Here is a 25,931-nt window from a genome sequence, read left to right on the forward strand (position 1 = left end):
GGGAGGGCATTCAATGTTGTGGGCGCCCGCCTTTGGATGAACTTCCCCTGAACCTTAGACAAACGGACACTCTGATTGAATTCCGAAAGAGCCTAAACCTATACTTACCTACATTGAAAGGCGTAACGCAGAACACAGAGAAAAACACTTAAAAACATATAAAATACTTACCTACTTATCTGCAGTACTGAAAACAAATCATCCTCACAGATTAATATAAAATCCTTCCCAATTTTGTCAAATTATGACTGACAGTTTTCGCACTACACAAAAAACAAAAGTCTTTGTAAAATGCTTTGGATTTTACGTCCATTTTGGGACACCCCTTTTTTTTGCATACCCTTGATAAAATGCTGTAACATTTTCAGGACTCCCAAGAATTAAATGGGCCAGCAGGTTTGTAAAGCTTTACAGACATTTGTCAAACAGGGGCAAAGTTATTAAGGCACAAAATAAAAAAAATCCCTATCTCCGGTCATCCCAACTATAACTAGAGTGGCTACTGTGTGTATATATATATACATATATGTGCAGCCACACCAGAATAAATGAATTATTCATTGCCCTGTGAAGTGTTGGAGTTTGTTTGGGGAGTTTCGGGATGAACCTGTGTAATATATATATATATTCCCTTGGATGTTCTGCTTACGAGTAGATAAATATCATGTGTGTTTAGTATAAGGTCTTATGTATCCAATAGACCTATAGTTGCTTTGGGAATTTTTCTTCAATATGTTTCAGTTATAGACATGGAAATGCTGCAAAGTTTTGTGAAACTGAGGCATTGGTACTTCAGATAATTTTTACATTTGTATTAGTATCCACATATTTTTCAACATTAAAGCTATGTGTCACACATGAATAACAAAAAGTTGGTTCTCCGGGGTAAGTCTCTTGCATTCAGTTATGAAGATTTGTCATATAGCATAATCATTCTATTGGCCAAAACTGGTAAGTGCTTATGGTTTAAAACGATGATTCAGAATAACAAAAGTTATTTATTGCATAGCAGTGTGTGCTCAATTGACCGTGAATATGCACATTATAATAGTATTATAGTAATCATACTGTTGGAAAACAGAGTTATACAGATATTAAAACCAAGAAAGAATTCTGACGTTTTTGATCCTTTTAAGCAGTAAATATGGCAGCCCATCATCAGTACAAATTATTGAAACAGCATCCAATATAGTTCAGTACCATAGAGCCCTAATGCTCTGAGTTTGTGATAGGGAACACAAAATAGTTTCATGGTTCTTACAACAGTATAGATTCTTCAATAATTGCATGATTATAAATGAGTGAAAACATTTATATAGATGCAGAGCAATTGAATGCATGTCCACTGCATTTCTGAATTGATGACAAAGTCAATGGGAAGCCATGTTTACACATACAACATTTATCTGCAGTCAGTTTATATTATATATAGCTAATATTTTCCAATGTGATTTTTAACCTGCATCATTTAGGAGGAAGCCATCACCTTCTGATGAGTGAGGTTTCGCATGTTCTTCATGAGAGTGGTCATGAAGTCACAATGTTGCTGAAGTCTGGAAATATCATGATCTCAGGTATATGAAGTCTCTTTTAGTATAGACATTGCATTGTACTGTGTGTCAAGATGCATAGTATGTCTGTGATAACTGTAGCACCTTCCAACATTTTACATTCATCCTCTTTTTCTTTCCCTTCCACACAGAAAAAAATGTAACAACGAGAGAATACTCATTTTTTGTATGTATTTCGTATGAAGTAGCTGCTATCCGCTAGGTTGTGTGTTATGAAATCACACCAACTTTGTATCTTTGTGACAGCTCATGAACATCTCAAACATATCCTGTGGTAGGCCTGTGTCATAAAGCTTGTAGTGGCAAAATTCTTTGAATCTGACTATTCACAAAGTCCTACATCAGAATAAACAATGCATCAAAACGTATTCATACTGTAAATTACTCATTGTTTAATGTCATAAGACATTAATTTCACACAATTAAACCAATCAAAATTAAACAGGCATTGACTATTTTTCAATATGTATCAACAATATATGCAACATAAACAAAACGCTGTTCTTGATTACAAAATTCTTTGACATCCAATAATCAATAATCAACTACAGAGACGTACATTAAACAAAGGAACATCATTCATACCCATGTATGACAGTAATTCTTTAGAAATTTAGATATCAATTTTCTAATTCATGAGAAATCTTCGATTACACCACTTCTTCACTAATGTGCTGCATTTGTCTGATTCGATGTAGTCTGATTCATCTACTCAAATTGAGACACCGTATAAAAAGATTAAACCTCTGAGTACGTACATGGCACTGACGTCGCACAAACGTTTGGACACGTTTGAAACTATGGTCAAATAAGACATCTCCAAATTGAACCTGCACCTAAAACCAGATCCAATTTATCTAGGAATGAGGAATGGATAATGCACCAACTAGCCAAGAAACAGCACTTAACGTATTAATCAACAGATAAAGGGGGTGCGCTAGTTGTGATGGATACTAGTTTCTATGAACAAAAGGTCGCCAAGCATCTGCAGGACACGAATACATACGCTAAATTGGAGAGAGACCACACCCATGAAATTATGGTGACTTTAGACCAGATCTTAGACAAAGCCTTGGATATGAACTGGATCTCAACCCACACTTTCAATTTTCTAAAGGTTCAACATCCCAGATGTCCTCGCCTATACATGCTGCTGAAAGTTCATAAAAATGTATATGATCCTCCTTTCAGACCCATCGTGTCTGGTTGTGGCTCAGCTTTCGAGCCATTGGGACAGCACATTTATTACTTTCTGCAATCTTTCATGCAGAATTGTAAATCATACATTAAAGACACTACCCATTTTCTCCAAATTCTCAACAAGTTGGACATCCAGTTGTATGAACAATGGATTTTGTGTTCCATTGACGTAACATTTTTGTACACATCCATGCCACTGCAAGCGGGCATGGATGCATGTGAGTGGGCTCTACTTCAGCTTCCTGTGATTGAAGCCAACAGAGTGTTCATTCTTGAACTTCTACAGTTTTGCTTATAACATAGCTACCTTGTATGGAAAGAAAAGTTCTATTCACAAGTAAGCGGAACATCTATGAGTATTTCTGGAGCACCATCTTACACAGACATTTTTATGTCTAAATTTGAGCAAGATTATATCTTTGCTGACTCAGACTGGCATTCCAACCTGATTTTCTATGGAAGATATTTTGATGGCATATCTTTAGTTTGGAACAAGTCTCAGGCCAAACTGGAACTTACAATCCAAGAAATCTATCAAGAGAGTGCTCGAATTCAACTCATACACACCATGAGCAAGACAAGCTTGTCTTTCCTTGATGTATTGATTTCCAAAGGGTTGATCCAATTTGGAAACAACTGTTTTCAAGAAGGAGACTGACAGGAATACCTTATCATTATTCTTAAGCTTCCATCCCTCAAGTCTCATTTATAATCTTCCATTCTCAGAGATGTTAAGAATTAAAAGGATCACATCTACACAAGAAGCTTTGACTATTGCCAAAGAGAGTTAAAATAGTGTTAATTGCTATAATGTCATGTTAGGCAACACTGTCACTCGCCTATAGTCCAGCAAACCCCTCAAGCTCAGATATTCAGGGATTGCAATTTTTCCTATGTAATCTATTGCATAAAGTGTCCGTGCAGCCTAATGTACGTAGGCAAGACAGAATTCAAAATCAAAACCAGAATCACTAAAACATAAGAGCACGATTAGGACAAAGAACATCAAATCCAATTTAGCTTCACACTGGCTTAATCATAATCATACCTTCGCACAACTGAGATATATAATTTTGGAAATTATACAGATCAGTGCAGACAGAGATATTTCGAGATTGAGATCGCAAATTGAGGTTTGGTGGGTAAAACTGTTTAATACTATGACCCCTTGTGGTCTGAATGATAAAATGGACATTATTTGCTTCCCATAGTACATATCACAAGTGATTTTGTGCAAAGTTCAGTCACCTCTTATGAGCTGCATTCATCACGAAGTGTTATCATTTGTGCAATCATGTTGTTTTATGTATAACAATTTTATATGTTTTGCTTTGGCTCAATCATCATCGCAGGACAGTGATTGTTATGTATCTTTCATTGTGTCAGAGTGCTGGCTCTGCTATTTCGAACTCCTACACTCAAATTCATGGCAATACGATTCATTGAAGTATGATTTGGGTGCATCATTTTCTGTTAAGTATATTCACATATCACAGTGGGTGTAGGATTTCTTCGTGTTCAATACCGCCTTACTTTGATTCTTCAAACCATTATCCAAAATGGGGAAACCCATGAAGTCAAAGACCTGGGTATTAGATACTATTGAAATATAATGGTCTTCAACCATTACTTTCCTTCCACTGAATTAATTAATGTATGATCAATATTACCACATAGTTGCGGGATACGTCTCTCAGATCAATTCTACACATTCAATGTATTGAATTTATACAAAGACAAAAAACAAACAAAATGCAACAGCAGCAATTTACAAAATCAGGGGCAATTTTAATTCATTGTGTTTACCACTATCTTTATATCAAAACCTTTCAGGTTGCCCAAAGGGGGCGTGCAAGAAATAAAGAATTGTCAAGTGCTCAATAGAAGGAAATAGATAAAGGCATAGAGATATTCACAATATTATATACACAATGGATCGGTTGCACAGTACACCATCTGACAGTAACCTGGCCTATGATATAAATTTCATACACATTTTTCATTAAATGGAGACATAGCTTCCAAAAACTTGTTGCACCAGAAAATGTGTTTCACAATCCAGGTGTTGAGAAAAGGGGGGAGCGTCGACGTTTAGACTCGTCTTAGGGCCTATAGGTGAGTTAGGCCGTGGCCATGCGAGTCTTCATCAGGACTAATACATTAGGCAACCCAAAGAGTAGTGTTGGCCCTGAAATGAAGTAAGGATGTAAATCAGGCTGTTGCATTGAGCTTGCGACTTAAGATTAGTCTCGCAAATCTTCAACTTCCACCTGGAGAACAACAAGGACTGCAACACCACCGCCCTGCTGGACAACCTCGCCAACCTCGGACTCAAGCAATGGGTGAACACCCCCACCCACTACACCGGACACACAATTGACCCCGTCTTCTCCTCCAGCAAGCACATCTCCTTCAGCCACTCCACCGGACTACACTGGACAGACCACAGCTGCGTCCACTTCAACTTCAGGAGAACCACGACCCACCACCACTACCCTCAACAGGTTCCCCGCAGAAGTTGGAGCAAGATCACCGCCGACCAGCTCACCACTGCCCTCAGCCAGAACCCACCCACCAACACGACGGACCCCAACGAAGCAGCCTGCAACCTCACACAGTGGCTCACCAACTGCGCAATGAACTCGCACCACTGAAGAATCCTCCCAGCAGACCCGGCAGCAGGAAAGCCTTGTGGTTTACCATCGACCTCAAAAACTCCAAGAAAACATGCCGCACCCTCGAGAAAGCCTGGCGCCATGACCAGACAGCAGAGAACATGACTGCCTTCAAGAACGCTACCTGCAAACACCACCAGCTGATCCGAAGCACCAAGAAGACAACATTCAAAGAAAGACTGGACAACAACACCCATAACAGCGAGGAGCTCTTCAACATCGTCAAAGAGCTCTCAAATCCCAGCGCCTGCAACACCGACATCACTCCCTAGCAAGACCTTTTGCGACTCTCTCGCCTCCTTCTTCCACCGCAAGATCGCTGACATCCACAACAGCTACGGCGCACAAACCACGCACCCAACTGCCGAACCAGCGCCCCCAACCACGACCCTCTGCACCTGGACCCCTGTCAGCACCGAAGACACCACCCGCATGATGAACACCATCCACTCCGGCTCCCCCTCGAACCCTGCCCACACCACATCTTCAACAAAGCCGATGCCACCATCTCACCCCAACTCCGGAACATCATCAACAGCTCCTTTGCATCCGCCACCTTCCCGGAGAGCTAGAAACATGCCGAGCTGAGCGCCCTTCTCAAGAAGCCCACCGCGGACCCCACAGGCCTGAAGAACTTCCGCCCCATCTCGCTCCTCCCCTTTTCAGCCAAAGTCATCGAGAAGATCGTCAACAGACAACTCTCCACCTTCCTCGAGACCAACGGCTCCCTCGACCCCTCACAGTCTGGCTTCCGAGCAAACCACAGCACCGAGACCGCCCTCATCGCAGCCACCGACGACATCAGGTCCCTGCTCGACAACGGGGAAACAGCTGCCCTCATTCTCCTGGACCTCTCAGCAGCCTTCGACACCGTCTGCCACCGCACCCTGACACAGCACCTCAGCAACACCGGAATCCAAGGAGCGGCACTGGAGTGGATCATCTCTTTCCTCGCCGGAAGAACCCAGAGAGTCCGCCTCGCCCCGTTCCGATCCGCGGCCACCGAAGTCACCTGCGGCATCCCGCAAGGATCCTCACTCAGCCCCACCCTCTTCAACGTCTACATGAGCCCCCTCGCAGCCATCGCCCGCCAACACAACCTCAACATCATCTCCTGCGCCAACGACACCCAGCTGATCCTCTCCCTCACCAACGACCCCACCACCGCCAAAGCCAACCTCCAGGAAGGAATGAAAGCCGTCGCGGAATGGATGAAGACCAGCTGTCTGAAACTGAACTCAGACAAGACGGAACACCCTCTACGCTGGAACCACAGCCAAACTCCAGAAAAGACTCCAGCGCATCCAGAACGCCTCAGCACAACTCATCCTGGACATCCCCCGCCGCAGCCACATCTCTGCCCACCTGAAAGACCTGCACTGGCTCCCCGTCAACAAGAGGATCACGCTCAGACTCCTCACCCACGCACACAAGGCTATCCAGGACTTGGGCCCGAAGTACCTCAACAGCCGGCTCACTTTCTACACACCCACCCGCCAGCTCCGATCCGCCAGCCTCCGTCCCAAGAATTCGGAAATCCACAGTCGGAGGAAGATCCTTCTCCTACCTTGCAGCCAAGACATGGAACTCCCTCCCCACTCACCTACGGCTGACCCAGGATCACCTCTCCTTCAGGAAACAACTCAAGACCTGGCTGTTCGAGCAGTAGCGACCCCCCCCCCTCAGCGCCTTGAGACCCCTACGGGGGAGTAGCGCGCTATACAAATTTTGTGATTGATTGATTGATTGACTGCTATTACAGTATTATTTTAAATTATTGTTGACACTGTACGCATTATACTTCGCATTCTGTCTAACAAGTGTAGCAGTTCATACCTCTTGCATGAGAAAGAAGATTGTTCAATAAACCCTTTTTATTGAAAAGCCCGTCTCACTATTTGTATGCAACTCTAAAGAAACAAAGCATGCACAATTGACTGACTGAAATAGTTATCCATTGTTCCGACTGTAAGGGAAACAAAGTTGTCATGTTTATGCGGTTGTCAGAGACTAATCCCTTCTTGTTCATTCAAGAAAGTTTCTGGTGACCTCTGAGTTAGCTGTATAAGCCAAATGTCCAGGTAGGAATCATTCGCAGTATCAATTTTTAATCAACAGTGTCATAACTATGATCACTCACTTATGAAAGGTAACCAAGGGGTTTCAACAACAACAAAAGTGAATAGTATCAAAAATATACTTTTATTTTTCATATAGATTTATATATTTTTTTCTCTTTTTGTTCCGAAATCAAAAAGTCTGGCAACATAAACCCACCGACGTTAGATATCACAAATCATAGGGTGGTAAAAACACCTAAAGGTGATTTGTGATATCTAACGTCGGTGGGTTTATGTTGCCAGACTTTTTGATTTCGGAACAAAAAGAGAAAAAAATATATAAATCTATATGAAAAATAAAAGTATATTTTTGATACTATTCACTTTTGTTGTTGTTGAAACCCCTTGGTTACCTTTCATAAGTGAGTGATCATAGTTATGACACTGTTGATTAAAAATTGATACTGCGAATGATTCCTACCTGGACATTTGGCTTATACGATTGACATTACCCAGTCCTGGTGGGATTATTGGGTGGCTCTGTTCTAATACTACTCTGAGTTAGCTGGCACACACAATTAAGTTTAATATTCTTGATAGAGACATACTGACCTCAGTCCTATGTCAAATCTATAGTGTATATTATTCCAATGCGCAGAGCCTATTAGGGATATAGGAACTACATCTACATGGCTCCCAACAGTTTGATAAGGCACTAATTTAACGCTAGATACTGAAGTAACTCAGTCGTGCTTTTCTCAGAGACCCTTTACTCATAATTCTCCAATAGACGTCTGGAGTGGGTAAGGGATAATATCCGCCATAGCTGAGTAGGACGAAAAATCCTATGTATTAGTTTTTGGTTTCTTCAATGTTGAAGGATACAGTGTTTCAAAATATTGTGCACCTTATCTTTGTTTCCTTGCCACTTGCTCTGCAAACTTTCATTGAAATGGCTGACGAGGATAATGCCTCACTATAAAACCTATAAAACATGGCCTATCATCCAGAGGTTGTAGAGCAGTTTTTGTGCTAGAGGCACATGAATATCACTAAAGGTATTCTATTCATGGATAGTCTTCCCTAAAGCAAATCCAGTAACACGTATGTTTCACTTCTTCTAAGAAGATGATCCACCAGAGGAATATATTCCTTTCGAGGATATTGAAATTCCACTCACATACCAGGAGCATGAGCACCCTAAAACATTTAAATCACATTACCAGGCTTGGTCCACTAGGTAGACCAGGAGCTACATGGCCGGTTTTAGACGGCTATACACCACATCCTGACATTAATGACATGTCAGAAGTAAAGTTACTAGCTCAACTCAAAAAGTTAATCAAAATCTACAGACAATTGGTCCAATATGTCATGCGGACTCTTACAGTCCAACCTACAATAGTTACTTCACAATACACCTCTCAAAAGGGGAATCCACTTAAAATTAAACCAGACTTTACATGCAGTCATGGGTAAATTACCCACAAAACGTGAACAAATTCCATTCTGGATAGCTCAAAACAATACTCAGATCCAAGCAGTATTTCCTAATACTAGCCCTCATTAAAAATACAGAATTTTAACAATCTGTTTACCAATGAGGATCACACCACATCTGGAGGACTGCACCACTTAGGGTACAGTCTTCGCTGCAATCTACACTAAAACACACATTGTGTTCCGTCTATGGCGGTAATACCTGATGTCCTGAAACACATTCAATACGAATACGGGGCAGAGCCTGCTCTAAATTTAGGTATGAAATTACTAAAAATGTTTAACCAGGTCTCATCAATAATATTATCTAATATTAAAGGAGAAGCAGCATCAGTGGCGATCCACCAGAAATTAGGGGACTTTGATGTAACAGAACAACCAAAAGAAATAGCCAGAATAATTGAAAAATCCTATGAAGAATTAGGCAGACACAGGCTGGGTGGGAAACCAGTGAAACCCCAACTGTCTGAAAGTCCTGAAAAGGCCTTTACTAAAAACACTCCTATCACTTCTAAAAAGAAGTGGGAAAATAGCAAACAAATTTCCAAAAAGAAGCTTTCTCATTCCCGAGGTAGGTCTCCTCAAAAGGAACCCTCTGAAAGAAGTTACAACCTCAGTATAGGGATAATTTGAGAAAACCTGAGAGGTATCAAGATACTGATACACGTTCCTCTCGTACCTTTCATACTTCGTCACAGAAATCCAAAAGAATAGGACGATCAGAAAACAAAGAAGAACGCGTGAAGTCCAAAGGCGATGAACACATTCAGAAACTAAACTAAAACCTCAATTCACCAAAAAGAATGTAGCAGGTCTAAAATTCAGACACACCGAGGATCGTGAGGACACAACTCAAGAACGGAGAATGGGCTCAGACAATGTTGGACAGCGCAGCAGAAGTAACAATAGCTCACCGGAACCTGAAGGGACTTCTGGAGACAGTGGACTTGAATGAGGACATTCAAGTTGAAACTGCAGATACCAGGGTTAGTTCTCCTCACAGGTTATATGAAATAACACTCCGAATGGAGGATAGACATACTAAGAAAAGTGAAAGCACTCTTTTGGGAGCGACTTTCTAAGGGTTACGGTATACTTCTGGCTGAACAAGACTGGCCACCAGAATTTGTCAGGTAGTGCCCACATGGCGAAGACATCATTATGACAGCCTTCTCCAAACATATTCCAATACATTTAAAATATACTTATGCCAGGAAATGGGCAGTCGCCCAAAACCCAGCATTGTACAAAAATTATGTAGGATGGGATGAGGATTCACCTCTCCATAAAATCCAGTTTAAAAATCAACCAACTGCACAAAGGCAGTACTCAGTTACGCAAGAAGCTAAAAAACGGGTCAGGGAGATTTCAGATCAACTTGGATACCAAGGGGTGATTGAAACATGCACCTCATCAATGAACAATCCTTTGTTTCTTGTCTCCAAACCAGACAATACATATTGTCTAGTATTGGATTACAGACATCTAAACTCTTGTTGCAAAACATTTGCAGTGCAAAATGCACACAGTACAGCATTAATGAATAACATTGTGCGTAAAAAATATAAAACCACATTAGATATTTCAAATGGTTTCTTTTGTCAAAATATTGCAAGTAGGTATTTGACCACTTTCTAAATAATGGGGACACAACGTCACTTCTGTCCTCTCCCTCAAGGATTCAAGAATAGTCCTAGGTTATTATCAGCAAGGGTAACAGAGTTACTACAAACTTATGATGATGAGGCATTGTCGATGATATCTATCTGACAGACGATGACCTGGATAGGCATTGAACAGAGTGAACACCATTATACTGGACTTCGCCTCTCAAGGGTACAAATTCAACTTTAAAAACTATCAAGTGAAGGCAAAAGCCAGGCAGCCAACTTTTTAGAAAAGTGTGCGCTGCTCCAACCTCAAAAAACGCTGAAAAACTTACATTCTAAACTATGCAGAAAGAGTTAAACATCTCTACCAATTAATCAAACCTGATTTTAAAATCATACATTGGAAAAAATAACACACAGAAATTCTGTGTTGACTCCATACAGACGTGTTAGCAACGAAAAATTTTCAACACCCGTAACTATATGGAACTTAGTGATCCGAATCATTCTGGGTCAATAAGGATTCACCTATTTAACTTTTAATGAAGGTGAAAAAGCACCAATCGCATAAAAATCACATTTGTACACAGAGACAGAAAGGAAATTTACATCAACAGAAAAAATCCTGACAGCTATTCAAACCTCTGTAGCAAGAGAAAGAGCCCTAGTACAGGGGAAACGCATTATGGTCATAACTCCTGTACTACCTTAGAGGCAGTGACAACAGCAAGCATCCCAAAGGCAAAAGCTTTACATCCAAGATGGATGCAATGGGTTAATTTTTTTACTGCAACTGATGTTGAATACGTTTTTGATCCCTATTTAAAACACAAGCATTTCTACAATACAAACAAGAATGTCCTCTGGCTACTGACATTCTGCCTCTGGACAAGTATGAATGTATAATTTACACCGACGGGTCAGCACAACCCGCTACGGGGCGTAAACAAGCTTATAGTGCTGCATGCACGATCGTTAAAGGTCGTATTTGCAATGGCAAATTCAGACCTATGGTGACAAAACCGCAATCTCTAGGAGATTGTACAGCTCAGCGAGCTGAACTACAAGCATTCACAATGGCACTTGAAAATACGGATCGCGAAATCCCCACACTCATAGTGTGTGATTCTTTCTATTGTGTCTAATCTTACAATTAATATTTATAGAATTGGCTTCAGAACGGTTTCAAAGATGCAGAAGGTGGCACAATCAAGCCTAAAATGCTTTGGGAACAAGTAGTTCAGTTACGAAACGGACTACAAAACACTCATGTGATACACATGCTGAGTTATTAACGTGATGGCGTTCACGTTGAAGGGAATTCCTTGGCTGATGAAGCCGCGAAGGGGGCTGGGCAGTCAGATTCCGTAGCTGCAATCACTCGTTCAAAAACAAAAATAGACAGTGAAATAATGCTGGCTGTAAATGCTACAAGCAAATGCAGTGGTGCAGTGTTACCTAAAGGGTTTCCACTCAAATACTCATATATATTTGATGCAAATAGCGTTCCGTTTGCTGAAATTCCTGGAGTGGGGGATAGAGTAATTCCAAACAGGGAACGTAGAGCAGCTTTGATTCATGAAGGGAGGTGGTCTGATACATCAGGGAATCTCTAAGTCATTAGTAACTGTAAAAGAGATGTGTTGGTTGCCAGGAATGAATGCACACATCAACATATTTGTAATTAACTGCATAGATTGCAATAGAGATCGTAGCACAGACCGTCGCCAGATACCTGACTATAGCATAGCCAGCCCAGTACAGACACCATTGTTACACAGCATTAGACTTTCTATACGCAGACGTCCCTGTGGACAAATGTGATCCCACAAATATTAAGACAAGGTTTCTTTGGATGTGGCCTCAGTGCTCGACTGACGCTCGAACTGTTATAAAAGATTTGAGAGTCTTGATCGGCACATATGCAATTGGCATGCTACATTCTGTCCAGGGTCCTGCGTTTAGCTCTAGAGCTTACAAAGAAACCATGGCCAGTTTGCATCATGGTACTCCTCTCCATTCCATCCTGAGGGACATTCGGTTGTGGAAAGAAAAAACTAGGACATAAAGCAATCTATAACAGCTAGGGTATTAGGTTCGGGTGACGGGTGGGTTAAACATCTAACAAGTAACCAAACATAGTCTTAACAACTTGCCAAGAAGTTCTCTAGGGGGTATACCTCCATATGAGGTCCTCTTTGGGACAAGAATGTTGGTCTCAGACCTTGAATGTCGCACATCAGTGGTGGAACAAAAGAAATTTGATATCAAAGACCATTTGGCTGTTTTACAGGACTTAAATGAACTAAGAAGGAAACATAGCAACGTGTTCCTGAAGCCAACCACCACTGGGTAAAAACCAATTTTCCCAGCAAGGCCTGTCTGGATCCTAAAGCTTGGTGATCTAGTCAGAGAAAAGATCGCAGACAAGAAGGAATTTGGGCCTTCTTACAGACAACCAGTACCTGTCCCAGCAATCCACTGATCAAGAACAGTTTTGCTGCCGCCCCTTGCTGGTAAGAAGGAGAACAGGTTAGTGTCTTTCAACCTGATCAAACCACATTATATGGCCAATACTAAGCAGAAGGCCAAGTGGTCTCCGACCAGGTAGCAGACGCACACCTATAGCTACAATCTAAGAGGTTCAAAATGAGAGACTCATCACCTTTGAAGAATCTACTGTGAGAAAAGAAGGACTATGCAACTAAGGGATGGAACTTGTACCTCTTGAGACCCAAATAACAGTTCGTCATGAAACACCTGTCTACAACAAAGTAACAAGTGATCAAGTGGTTCCAGTGATTTCAACAAATCCGGATGCAATCTCTACCACTGATAGAACTGCCTCTGGCTATTTCATTAATTTTGTTTTCTGATGATCCCAGCAAACCTGAAACGACGCCAGCAAAAGAACTTTCAAAGAACAAGCAACTGACTTTTTCCATCGCCGGGAAAAGACTTATCTGGTTTCACAATGGATTGAATTTTGGATTGTGTTGGGAATATTTTTGTTTCTACTTTGGTTAGCTCTGGTAATAATTGTCAGGCTCCGCGCTGCAGGATCCGGTTGTAGCACATAGAACTCCACCTCCCGACCACACCAACACACTGACGTAAAAAACACAGTGTGTTCGAAGGATAGGGCGAGGGAAAATAAAATAGAACAAGGAGGGGACGGAAGGGGACTGCAGGGAAGGGACAGTTGTGTGAGTGAAGTGTTCTCCACCTTTCCCTCTTATAACATATCACGGATATCAGTACCTCTGGTCCCCCTCCTTGTATTTGGTGATATCCTTATGCTGCATCCATAACACACCACAATCCCAAGTGTAATTCAAAAATAAGTATATAGCCAGAAGTTTCTTTAAAGAACAAACAACAGAAGCTCCAATTTAGACACGGTAAGACAAAGCATCCAACCACTCTCCTCCGCTCTAATAGATTATACTCCACAGTATTCCAATAAGATTCAAACCTCCAAATACGGCAAGGTGTAGGGCCCCACTACCTTCTGCTTTGGCACTTAAAGAACAGGACACTAGTGACCTTCTTCGGAACGGTAGCGTGTAGAATAGACTTCCCACTACGCTCCGCTCTACAACTGGCCAAAAACAAGAAACCTGCACAGCCGTGCAAGTTCATAAACAATGGCTCCTTTTCATGTGCTCCTCAAAGAGAAATGTTAAATGTACCAAAGTAACGCGTTATCACCACGCGCTCTCTTTAAACTATCGGGAATTGAATTGAGACCCAACTCCGCTTACTCACGGACTCCGCTTCCAGCCGGTATCTTGTTGCAGCCCAGAAACTTTGTTTACCGTCCTCGCTACGGAGACGCCATCGCTCCGCTCTCTGTCCTTGCAATCCGAGAACGCCGGCAGCTGACTGAAAGGCGGGCCGTTTACCATAAACAAAGGCGCGACTTTCTCACTCGCCTTTGAACACAAGAAATGAGCAGCTATTCGTTACGTCAGGATCCAAAACGGGAAACGCTGCAGAAAAACTATGGACTAAGATTCAAAAACAACTGATAGCACAAATCACGAACAGTGAGGGACGGTCAAATTCACTGTTATATAGTGACACGCCCTCCTCCAGGACCTCTGGGAAATGTAGTCCATATCCTATTAGGTAGGCGCCTTGCTAGTTCCTGACAGTATGTCCCCGTCCCTAGCGCCTCCTAGGACCAGGCTTAGCAGGAAACCTTTGGTGAAAAGACCGCACCGCCCCAGGAGCATGCACATCAGAACAAATCTCCCACAAATCATCCTCTGCGGTGTACCCTTTCCAAGACACCAAGTACATGAGCACACCCCTGCGCCACTTAGAGTCACAGATGCACTTGACCTCATATTCCATTCCCCCATCACATACCACCGGTGGAGGGACCGCCCTACGAAATGTAAGAGCGGGCTTCAGCAGCTGCACATGAAACACAGGGTGTATCCTCAGAGAACCCGGCAGTCTCAGTTTGTATGTCACGGGATTCACCTGTTTCACTATGGGATAAGGGCCAATATACCTATGGTGGAAAACGCTGCGCAGCTTGAAACGGATGTTCTTGGTTGACAGCCACACCTTGTCTCCCACCACGTACTGGCGGCCCTCCACCCTGCGGCGATCTTCCCACTTCTTGTACACCTCCTTGGCCTTGTTCAAATGCACCTGCACCCCTTTATGTACCTTCCTCAGCTGCAACACCTTTTCCCTGACATAAGGTTGATTCTGTAGATCAGGGGGAATATCAACAGGCAAGGTGTTAGCATTATACCCAAAATTAGCCTTAAAAGGGGACATACCAGTGGAGCTATGCCAAGTGTTATTATAGGCCAGCTCAGCCATCCACAACAGTTCCACCCAGGACTCGTGAGCTTCTTTAGCGAAACATCTCAGATATTTTTTCAAGGTTTGATTCAGACGTTCCGTCTGCCCGTCTGTTTGTGGGTGGAAGCTGGTGGACAAATTTGATTCAATGTTCAAGGCACAGCACCACATGCACCAGAATCGAGAACCAGAACCGGAACCAGAACCAGAACCATGCAAACGAACGATGTTACTGGCCAACAGTTGTGCGGTTTGGCTCGCATTGGGAAGTTTCTTACACGGGATGAAGTGTCCCATTTTAGTGAGGCTATCCACCACCACCAGTACTGCCGAGAAACCCTGGTCCAGTGGAAGGCCTGACACGAAGTCCAAACTTATATTCTGCCAAGGTTGATTGGGAGTGGGCATAGGAAGAGCTTCCCTGCCTTTTTTGTGTTTACACTTTTGGCTCTTGCACAGATGTCACAACGAGCAACCCATAGAGTAACATCCTTGATCAGGGTAGCCCACCAGAAATGTCTTTGGACCGTTACAAGGGTTTTACGGATGTCCTGCTAATACTCCCTCGTGACACCAGCTGAACGCCTTCTTCTGCAAAGGAACAGAGGGCAAGAACAACCTATCTTGAAAGAATGGCAGTCCTTCTCTTACCTTCCTGTCAATGTTGCCATGCGCCCATGTTATCCAACCCCCTGGATGATGATAACTCTTAACATCATCCAGAAATGTCTCACCCCTTACCACACATAGAACTTTCCCTGTAGGAATGATGGCCTGTTTCTCTTCCTCACTCTCCGCTGGCATTGTCTGATGGGATAAGGCATCGGCCTTTCGGTTTTCAGACTCAGGGCGAAAAGTGACCACAAAAAGGTACTCGGCAAAAAAGAGCATCCATCTCATCTGCCGTTGAGTTAGGTGTCTGGCCGAGGACATATATTGCAAGTTTCTATGGTCAGTGTATGGAGAGCACCCCAAAGATATTGCCTCCACTCTTGAAAAGCCCTCTTTATAGACAACAATTCCTTTTCCGCTATAGTATAGTTGAGTTCAGCCGAACTCAACTTCTTTGACAGAAAGGCCACTGGGTGCAATTGCCCTGTAACTACATCCCTCTGAGACAACACCGACCCTATGGCTTCATCCGAAGCATCCGCCTCTACCACAAAGGGATGTTCCAGATTAGGATGTGACAGAACCGGGGCTGTAGTGAACGAAGTCTTGAGTGTTTGGAAAGCCTCTCCGGCCTCCTGTGTCCACACAAAAGGTATACCCTTCCTCAAGAGCCTCGTAATGGGCACTGCCAATTGCGAAAAATGCAATATAAAGCGACGATAGTAATTCGCAAAGCCCAAAAAACTTTGGACTTCTCTCACATTCTTCGGAACAGGCCAGTCCCGAACCGCCTTCACCTTGCGCTAGGACATTTGCAAACCCAATGGCCTGATCATCACTCCCAAGAATTCCACGCTGTACACTCCAAACTCACATTTACTGAGCTTCACAAACAAACTATGTTCCCTCAGTTTAGCCAACACTTTGCATACTTGTTCCACATGTTTGCCTTCCTCCATAGAGTACACCAAGATGTCATCAATGTAGACGACTACGAACAAATCAATATATTCCTTCAGGATATCATTGATCAGAAACTGAAAAGCCGCAGGGGCATTACACAGCCCAAACGGCATGACCAGATATTCATATAGTCCGTACCGCGTCTTGAAAGCCGTCTTCCACTCATCCCCCTCACGTACCCTGACCAAGTGATAGGCACCTCGCAAGTCCAAACGAGTATAGATCATAGCCTCCCTCACTTGGTCAATCAAAACTGAAATGAGGGGGAGAGGGTATCGGTTGCGAATGGTATTCTTATTCAAGACGCTGTAGTCTACACAGGCCCTCAAGTCGCCGTTGGCTTTCGCGATGAAAAAAAGGGGAGAGGCTGCAGGGGAACGAGATGGTCTTATAAACCCTATGCTTTCATAATGCTCAATGTACTCCTTTAAATGTGTGGTTTCGGGGACGGACAAGGCATACACTCTACATGTTGGAATAACCGCCCCATCAATCAAATCTATCCGGCAGTCATATGGCCTATGAGGTGGTAGTGTCTCTGCTCTACTTTCGCTAAACACATCCTGAAAAGCTTCGTAATGTTTTGGAAGAACCACTTCCTTCTCTGCGGCTGTCGCCACCATAAACAAACATGCTAGCACGGCTACAGGGGAAGACACATATGGCACCAGATGTTCCTTACAATACCCAGATGAAAAATGCACAGTGCGTGTTTTCCAGTCAATAGAAGGATTGTGATATGTAAACCAAGGCATCCCCAAGATGATCTCATATTGAGGAGCATCGATTATGTTCAACTCCACCTTTTCCACATGTCTCCCCTCCGACACTTCTATAGACAATTCTACTTCTGCTGTTTTCTCAGTTATGAGATCTGATTTTATGGGCTGTCCATCCACGGCCAAAACCTCCTCTGGATTGTCTCTAGGTACTCTAGGTATTGATAAACGAGACACCAACCCGTTGTCTATAAAACTACCTGTAGCACCTGAGTCCAGCATAACCATTACTTGATGGACTTTCTGCTCACATTCCAATGACATAGCAAGAACCAAATGTGACTCAGTTTCCCCTATCCCATGCGAAGAAAGGGAAGTGAGTTTCCAATCAGGCGTCTCTACCTCTCCAGGCGAAGGTACCAACGGGTTGTCCGACTCCCTAGCTGTAGTGGAGACTGCCACCCTCTTATTCCTATTCCAACCAGAAGAAGTCTTGGGCTTAGAAGGACACTCTCGTACATAATGACCTTTTTTTCCACAATACATACAAAGGCCTTGTACTCTTCTACTTTCTCTTTCGTCTTTAGACAGGGGGGGTCTAATGGCTCCTATTTCCATTGGTTCTAAGCCAGCCTCTGCAGTACCCATAGCCCTAGGAGGGAAACTCACAGCACGGGTATAACCTTTGTCCCACTTTCTCTGGTCTCCACTCTGCTCAGTCAACCTACCATCTAGTCTCAATACCAAATTCACCATGTCTACACAGGTAGTGGGTTGGTGGTCTATCTGGGCCACTACGTCTTTTAATTCATCCCTTAACCCCTGATAGAACAAAGACATTCTCTTTCCCTCTGGCCATTCTGTTTCAGCCACCAAACGATTAAAAGTTGTTAGATACGTGATCAAGTCACTTCTGCCCTGACGTAAGGTTAACAACTCTTTATCTGCACTGAAGTTTGTGGCCCTCCTGTCAAATACCTTCTCAAATTCGTTTCTGAATGCTGTCCAATTAGACAATATGGCATCGTCTCTCTTTATTAGAGGTACTGCCCAGTTTGCGGCGTCCCCCACTAAATAAGAAATAGCAAAAGCAACCCTTGAGTGATTATTGGGGAAAGAAGCCGGTTTACATGAGAAGTGAAGCATCACCTGGGTCAAAAACACCTGTGTTTTACGCGGATCACCAGCATACCTTTCTGGGGTAGCCAACGGAATAGGGGGAGGAACAGTGACTTGTATTTGAGAGGGACTGGTGGAAAAAGGATTCTTAGATAACTGTTCTACCCTATCCTTAAGTGCAGCAGTCTCTGCCTTGGATGATGCTAGCTCCTGTTGAACCAGAACCAGAGCATGCAACACGTCCTCCAAGGTGGCCATATGTACAACAACCGGACCAGGCAGAATGCAATTCGTGGGTTTGTGATTCTGTCAGGCTCCACGCTGCAGGATCCGGTTGTAGCACATAGAACTCCACCTCCCGACCACACCAACACACTGACGTAAAAAACACAGTGTGTTCGAGGGATAGGGCGAGGGAAAATAAACAAAGTTATGAGATCTGACTATCTCACTCGCCTTTGAACACAAGAAATGAGCAGCTATTCGTTACTTCAGGATCCAAAACGGGAAACGCTGCAGAAAAACTATGGACTAAAATTCAAAAACAACTGATAGCACAAATCACGAACAGTGAGGGATGGTCAAATTCACTATTATATAGTGACACGCCCTCCTCCAGGACCTCTGGGAAATGTAGTCCATATCCTATTAGGTAGGCGCCTTGCTAGTTCCTGACAATAATTGTGGATATGCTGATAAATGAAAGATATGTCAAAAGGGACACAGCAAGTAAGAAAGTCAACTTACTCCTCAAACCACACAAATCATCTCATCGTGAACAAAGAGACTTGTCAGCAGTGAACATCACAGCCATTCCTATACCTGATGGTATAGCTTGGGACAAAACAGAATATGACATTGTTGGCCCATCGCAGCTGTTGAAGATTCCACACTTATTCAAGATTTCATTGAGTGACTTTGTTTCATCTAGTACCTTTTCTGATGATTGGGATTTTGAGACTGTTAATAATATGATGTCAGATCTAGAAATGTCTGCAGTATTCACAAATCATGAATATTTAGAAGGTTCTTCAGACTATGAACAAATGTATTGTTATAACCATTATAAACATCATTTCTTGCACAAATCTGCAAGTCCTAGAAATTTATTAATTTATACCCAATGGGAACATTGTCCTAAGCCACCAAGGGGGAGCTCAAAAACCTTTGCTATGTATCCAATCCAGAATTATTTTACTCTATGAATGTAAACAAAACAGGACTGAAGAGTATGTTAACGAACACCAAACAGATTTGTTCTGCATCCTTTATTGCTCAACTGTATAGACTAGGTTTCGACATTTAGAAAGACAACATTGAGACAAAAACTGTCTGGGGTATGAAAGATTGGCAGGTACAGGGGGTAGAACTATGTTTAGAGCCTGTATCATCCCTGAGCAAATTATGATTTTGAATGACACTGTCCAACAAACGTCTTGCCTTGGGCTAGCCAAGATCAAAGACATGAACATCCCGTCCATACCTACACCTACACCTGAGAGTGATAAATGTAAATGTGTTTCGATTTATATAGCGCAACACTTTAACCCAGGGGTCTCAAGGCGCTTGCTTAGGGAACCCGTCCTGGTATTCCCCTGTGAGATACCCCAGCCGGGTAACCACAAGGTTAAAGCCAGGCATCCCGCCGCGAGGGGCCGTAGTGGAGATTAAGCAAGCTATTGCCCAGAGTCGCAGAGTGTGACCCCATGAGTCGAATAGGCACCGGAGCGAGAATTGTCGACTTCGTGGAATTTTGAGCCCGAGACCCGCCGAGGCGGGGAATCGAACCCTGGTCCACGGCCGATCTCAGCATCCGGGTCTGCCGCCTCTAACCACTGAGCCACGCTTCTCCACATAACACTTTATAGGGGGAGGTTGATGTACATACTATTTTGCATGACATCAGATCCAGATTTGAATGAATGGTTGATCTGGCCCACAGACACAAACAACTATCAAGATAGATTCCTGAACAAAACACAAGGCTTTAAAATTAAAATCAATAGGCCAGACTCAAGATATGTTCAAAGAAAGCACCCTGGAATAGTAACAACATACAGTTTAGGGAAGCACTGCCTTGATTGGCTAAAAAGATCTACACTTAAGGATGTGAAGCAACACTTATCTCTACTTAAAGATGGCGGAGATCTTAGGGAATTCTTGCTAGGACCAAGAAAACCGCATCAAAAACGTTTCATATATGCCGGTATATATGCTGCATATAACGAAATATGGAAGATTACGCAAGTAGAGACTGCAGAACGAATACGAGAAATTGATTTTTTTATTTGGAGAAATCTCTCTCTGTAGTTGACAATGGGTTAACAACTCTGTTGTCCAGGATATATTCATTGGACAGCATAGTATCTTCTGCCATAGAAATCATGGAACAGGACTTGGTCATGTTGCAACATGGTCAGTCGCAACTACGTTCTATCATGCTAATAGGCTGGGGCTGGACATTACAAAACCATCGTTCAGGCTATGTGCGTTGGCGTTTAATCAATACCACGTCGCTGTTTTCAGAATTCAATCTCACTGATAAACAGATCGAATTGGCACAAAGGTGGAGAGCATTGAAAAACTGGAAAGATTGTATTTATGGTAGCAGAATAAACAGCTACTGAATGGCTATCATATATGGAACAATCACTCTGCCTGTTTCAATTTTCCATTATCAGTATTGCCTAAAACACATACCAGCAAGTACATTTGAAAGTTTGGGTACAGAATACATCGAGACATCCTGGGATTTACCATACACACACAGATGTTGGAGTGGGGTGCGTGAAGTGTTTCTTAGCGGTTCTAACTGTGAAAATGCACTGAGCAGTTCTCTCCTTTGTCAGGGTATTAATTTACACGGGCCTGTGATGGTTCCTCTAACAACTTATCCTGTCACCTGCAAGGTTCACCAGCTGCGGTGATTGATAAAATTTTTGGACAACTTTCGAATGGGAGTTACCTCATGTTGAATGATCACAGCTGCTGTGGCATGTTGCCAGGTATACCATATGTAGTAACTGTGTCATCCAGGGTCACTTGCTGTATGCTGTAAGACAGTCAGGGAGTCACCTCTATGGCCTTCACTGAACATCTCTTCTAAACGAATTGATACTCTAAGCAGAATGATAGCCATTCTTTTGCAAAAAAAGTGCCACTGACCTCGGCCAAAGAAATCTATGATCTACAAATTGCAAAGACTTCTGCAGAGATACATGCCTATTTGAATATAAACTGCCCTATACATTTCTCAGAAATGTTAAGTCGTATCTTAAACATGTCTGATACGAGCGATATTGTACATCTATTTAAGAACGTATTTTCCAGACTGTTAGCACCTTTTCAAGCAGTCCTCTGAATATTTCCAAACTTTGTGCACTCTGTGTTTGGTGGACTTCCCCTCCTTTTAGGACTCGTTGCAGGGATACTATCTTTGCTCCTTCTGCTATGATATGGCAAGCCAAATCACCAGCGATACCCAGTTCTCCATGGAGACAACTCTACTGGTGATGAAGTGTCGTGAGCGCATCAACTAAATTTTAGGGTTACCTTGTCTACGAGAATTAAATATCACATGGTTTCTGTCATTCCGACCAATCTGGCAAGATTGCATTTTACCTGTTCTACGCTGCCTGCTATGCGGAGAAGAATGTGTGCTAGACACCTGTCTAACACTCCCATCAGTCATGCCAATGGATGTTGATACTTTGCTGGAACCCGTAACGGCCAATGCTCTGTGTTGCCCCAGCGGCTACCAATTCTGATGACGGCATTAATTGAGATCTCACAGACGCAAATTGCTGATGCTGAGGTACGAGAAGAAACATCAGGCGCGCAGGTAACATCCGATAAGAACATTGCTGATGCGACCAAGGCTGAAGGTGATGCTTCACATCTATGTGCGGTTAATCCTCTAAACGAGGTAATCCAACTTTCGCCTACAATGGTAGACAACTTTTTGCCAACAGACATAGAAGATTTCATGTTTTCTCCAAGCCCTAACACTGACTTTTGATTTTGGCACACAGTGTTCTGAGAGACTTTGAATTTGACCTTCATTTTTCAAAAAAAAGGTACTAACTTTGGAACTTTTTCCTATGATTAATTTTTTTTTTCCAAATTTGTATTTTTCATTTTTTGGCACAAGTAATCTGCTTACAGTAGAACTATTCTTAGAGAAAAAGAATTATATGAATACTTCCAGAGACAATATATGACCTTGTCCACAAACAAACAGTTTTATGTCATCTGCCATGAAATGGTTTCGGCCCTTTTTCTTCTGTATTTACGAGCCATTTCAAATATGTATATTTTTATGATTCATTCATGTTTGCATTTCATAATTTCAAAAATATGCTATGAATGAATAACTTCAATTTATGCTTACAAACTAGTTTGGATATATTGTTTACAATGTGTTTGAAACAGGTTTTAGCACTTCATGTATAGATATATTTTAGATATGGTATCATGTTTAGAATTTAGTAACGTTGTACATAAGAAAGTGTAGTGGGCATTGTGTATCGATTTAGATTCTGTATGCATTTCCTGATTCATGCGCTTATATAGGTATAATTCACATTGCCCTTTATTGGCATAGAAATCCAGTCCTTATTTAGGCATATCCCATGCTACCCAATTACAGGCATGGCTACTTACATCAGTTCATCTATGTCACAACGATTTCTTGGAAAACCAGACTCTGAAGCTTTAGGTACTTCCCCTTACAGGGAAATTGATTTCCCCAAGAAGTCATTTATTATGCATGAACATCTATATTTTAGAGGTTCATTCATGACGTTCATATGCCCGACTTTTACGTCAATACTGCCATTCCTAAACACCTTCAAGGTATAAATATACCTTCACTTGCTATGGCAAAGCACGGTGTGGTTCGGTGCAGTTCGACTACCTACTTGTGCGACGCAGCTCGCCACAGCAAGTACCGAAGGAAGCCAACTCCCCAGCTGACACACTGACCAGAAGCTGTCATCCACCTGCCGAGAATCCAGCTCCAGTGTTTCTGACTCCCCTTGCGGGGTGTTGGGAAATCAAGTCCCGGGAAAGAGATGCCAACCTCTCTCATTCTAAGGTATGGAGCTGGTTAGAACCTAGAGAAACCTTTGGCAATTCTTGGCAAAACTAAACTATAGCTAAGACAGCACCTACTTCTTTCCTCATAATAGACTTAGGTTAGGTACACTGGGGTAGGCGTATTTTTGAAACACCAGTTGAGTATTTTAGCCTGTATTATTTATGTATGTATTTTTGTATAGGTCATAGCAACAGACAATGCTATTACAGTATTATTACAGTTTACGCTGTACGCATTGTACTTCACATTCTGTCTAATGATTGTAGCAGTTCATATCTCTTGCAAGAGAAAGAAGACTGTTCAACTATGCAAATCTGTAGAAACGAAGCATGCACGATTGACTGAGTGAAATAGTTATCTATTGTTTCCATGACACTGAAGATATTGTTCCGACTCTAAGGGAAACAAAGTTGTGATGTTTATGCGGTTGTCAGAGACTAATCCCATCTTGTTCATTCAAGAAAGTTTCTAGTGACCTCTGAGTTAGCTGGCACACGCAATTAAGTTTAATATACTCAATAGAGACATACTGACCTCAGTCCTATGTCAAATCTATTGTGTATATTATTCCAATGCGCAGAGCCTATTAGGGATATAGAAACTACACTACATTGGCTTGCCTAGATTGAGTGAGTTTCCAACACTGTTAAGCATGATAAATATATGGTCATGTGCTATGTCCAACACCGAATGCACATTATTTTCAGAGTAGAGGTGATACCATTGACCATTGCCCATTGCTCCAATGCTTTGTGTGTAGCTGTTACCTTGTGTCAGTCGAGGATGGGTTTATTCTTGCAGAGCTGCACATATATTGCCATATGCCAGACATGTGTTGCTGTGTTAGTTGTGATTAATATCAAAGTCTTACTAAGAATCTTGCCACAAGTGATGTGATTAGGCTAGTGGCACAGAAAGGATTGTCTGAAGAGTTGAAACATTTGACCAGACATCTCATAGCCCAGTACCCCTACGTGTAAGACAATTTGGCATTCCAATATCAACCCCAGGTTTAGCTAGGTAAAGTGGACCCGGATGTGATACACTGTGACTGTTTCACTGAACTCTTTCACCCAAGGTTATTTTATAACAATTCTTCACTATGCAGCAGTGAAATGATCTCACTGGCCAGGCAAAATGATATATATATCACAGTTTGTATTTCCAGGGTAAGGAGAGAAACATAATCATTATCTCATTCAAAAGGCAAGATGCATGGACAAATAGGGAAAATAAAGACATTAATGATATAACCCAGAAAGTCCCTCCTGCCCCAACCTGCAAGATGTATGTGAAATAAGACATTGATTCATATAACCCCACCCGAGCATTCAAAACAAGCCGTCAGCTACATCTGTCTATACCACATATCAAGCCTGAGGAAACTGCTCCAGGTGTCTTCAGATTTGCCCATCTGATTATTCAATTCGTATAGCACTTACTTTTATGTTGCCATTTGGAAAAATTAGGAAAGGGGGGATCATATGTAGGAAAATTCAGTGTTTTCCATAAGCTTAAGATCCCTGTTTGAGCAACATCCAAAGGCATCGAGAACCACCTACAGCATGGGTATGAAAATAAGTGTGAATTTAGTGGATGAGTCTGGGAGTGTGTGGGACATGTATGTATGCATCTTGCTTGGTTCAACCAATGCCAAACTACAAAAACAATCCTTTTTCTTCATCCTATATAATAAGTTGAGTTAAAACTAACCTGTGTCAATCCTTAGCACTTATATTAACCTTTTATATAAATTCAATAAATAAATCTTTAAAAAAAGGAAAATGAACACTGTTTGATGTATAATTGGCTCTAATACATATTTTCTGTCACCATTTACTGATACTTAAGGGACCTTGACATATACTCTGGCAGCGTAGCTGTTGTTTCTATTGTATTACATCAATACAACACCCTCGGTTACTGTATGAGGTAGTACAAGGAATACAGAAACCAAGGGTCTTTTATACCCAGTTTGCT

The 25,931-nt window shown here is 42.3% G+C and overlaps 1 protein-coding gene across 1 annotated transcript in view; it reads left to right on the forward strand.

Moving 5' to 3' along the window:
* LOC147726409 (UDP-glycosyltransferase 3A1-like) overlaps positions 1 to 25,931 on the forward strand; it is a 493,865-nt gene that overhangs the window by 60,491 nt on the left and 407,443 nt on the right. Inside the window, exon 2 of the mRNA XM_086960531.1 lies at positions 1,473 to 1,574. Within this exon, the coding sequence (XP_086816657.1) occupies positions 1,473 to 1,574 (102 nt within the window). The remainder of the gene's footprint in view (positions 1 to 1,472; positions 1,575 to 25,931) is intronic.

This window comes from Lissotriton vulgaris, chromosome 3_1, assembly GCF_964263255.1.
Source record: "Lissotriton vulgaris chromosome 3_1, aLisVul1.2, whole genome shotgun sequence".
Lineage (NCBI taxonomy): Eukaryota > Metazoa > Chordata > Amphibia > Caudata > Salamandridae > Lissotriton > Lissotriton vulgaris.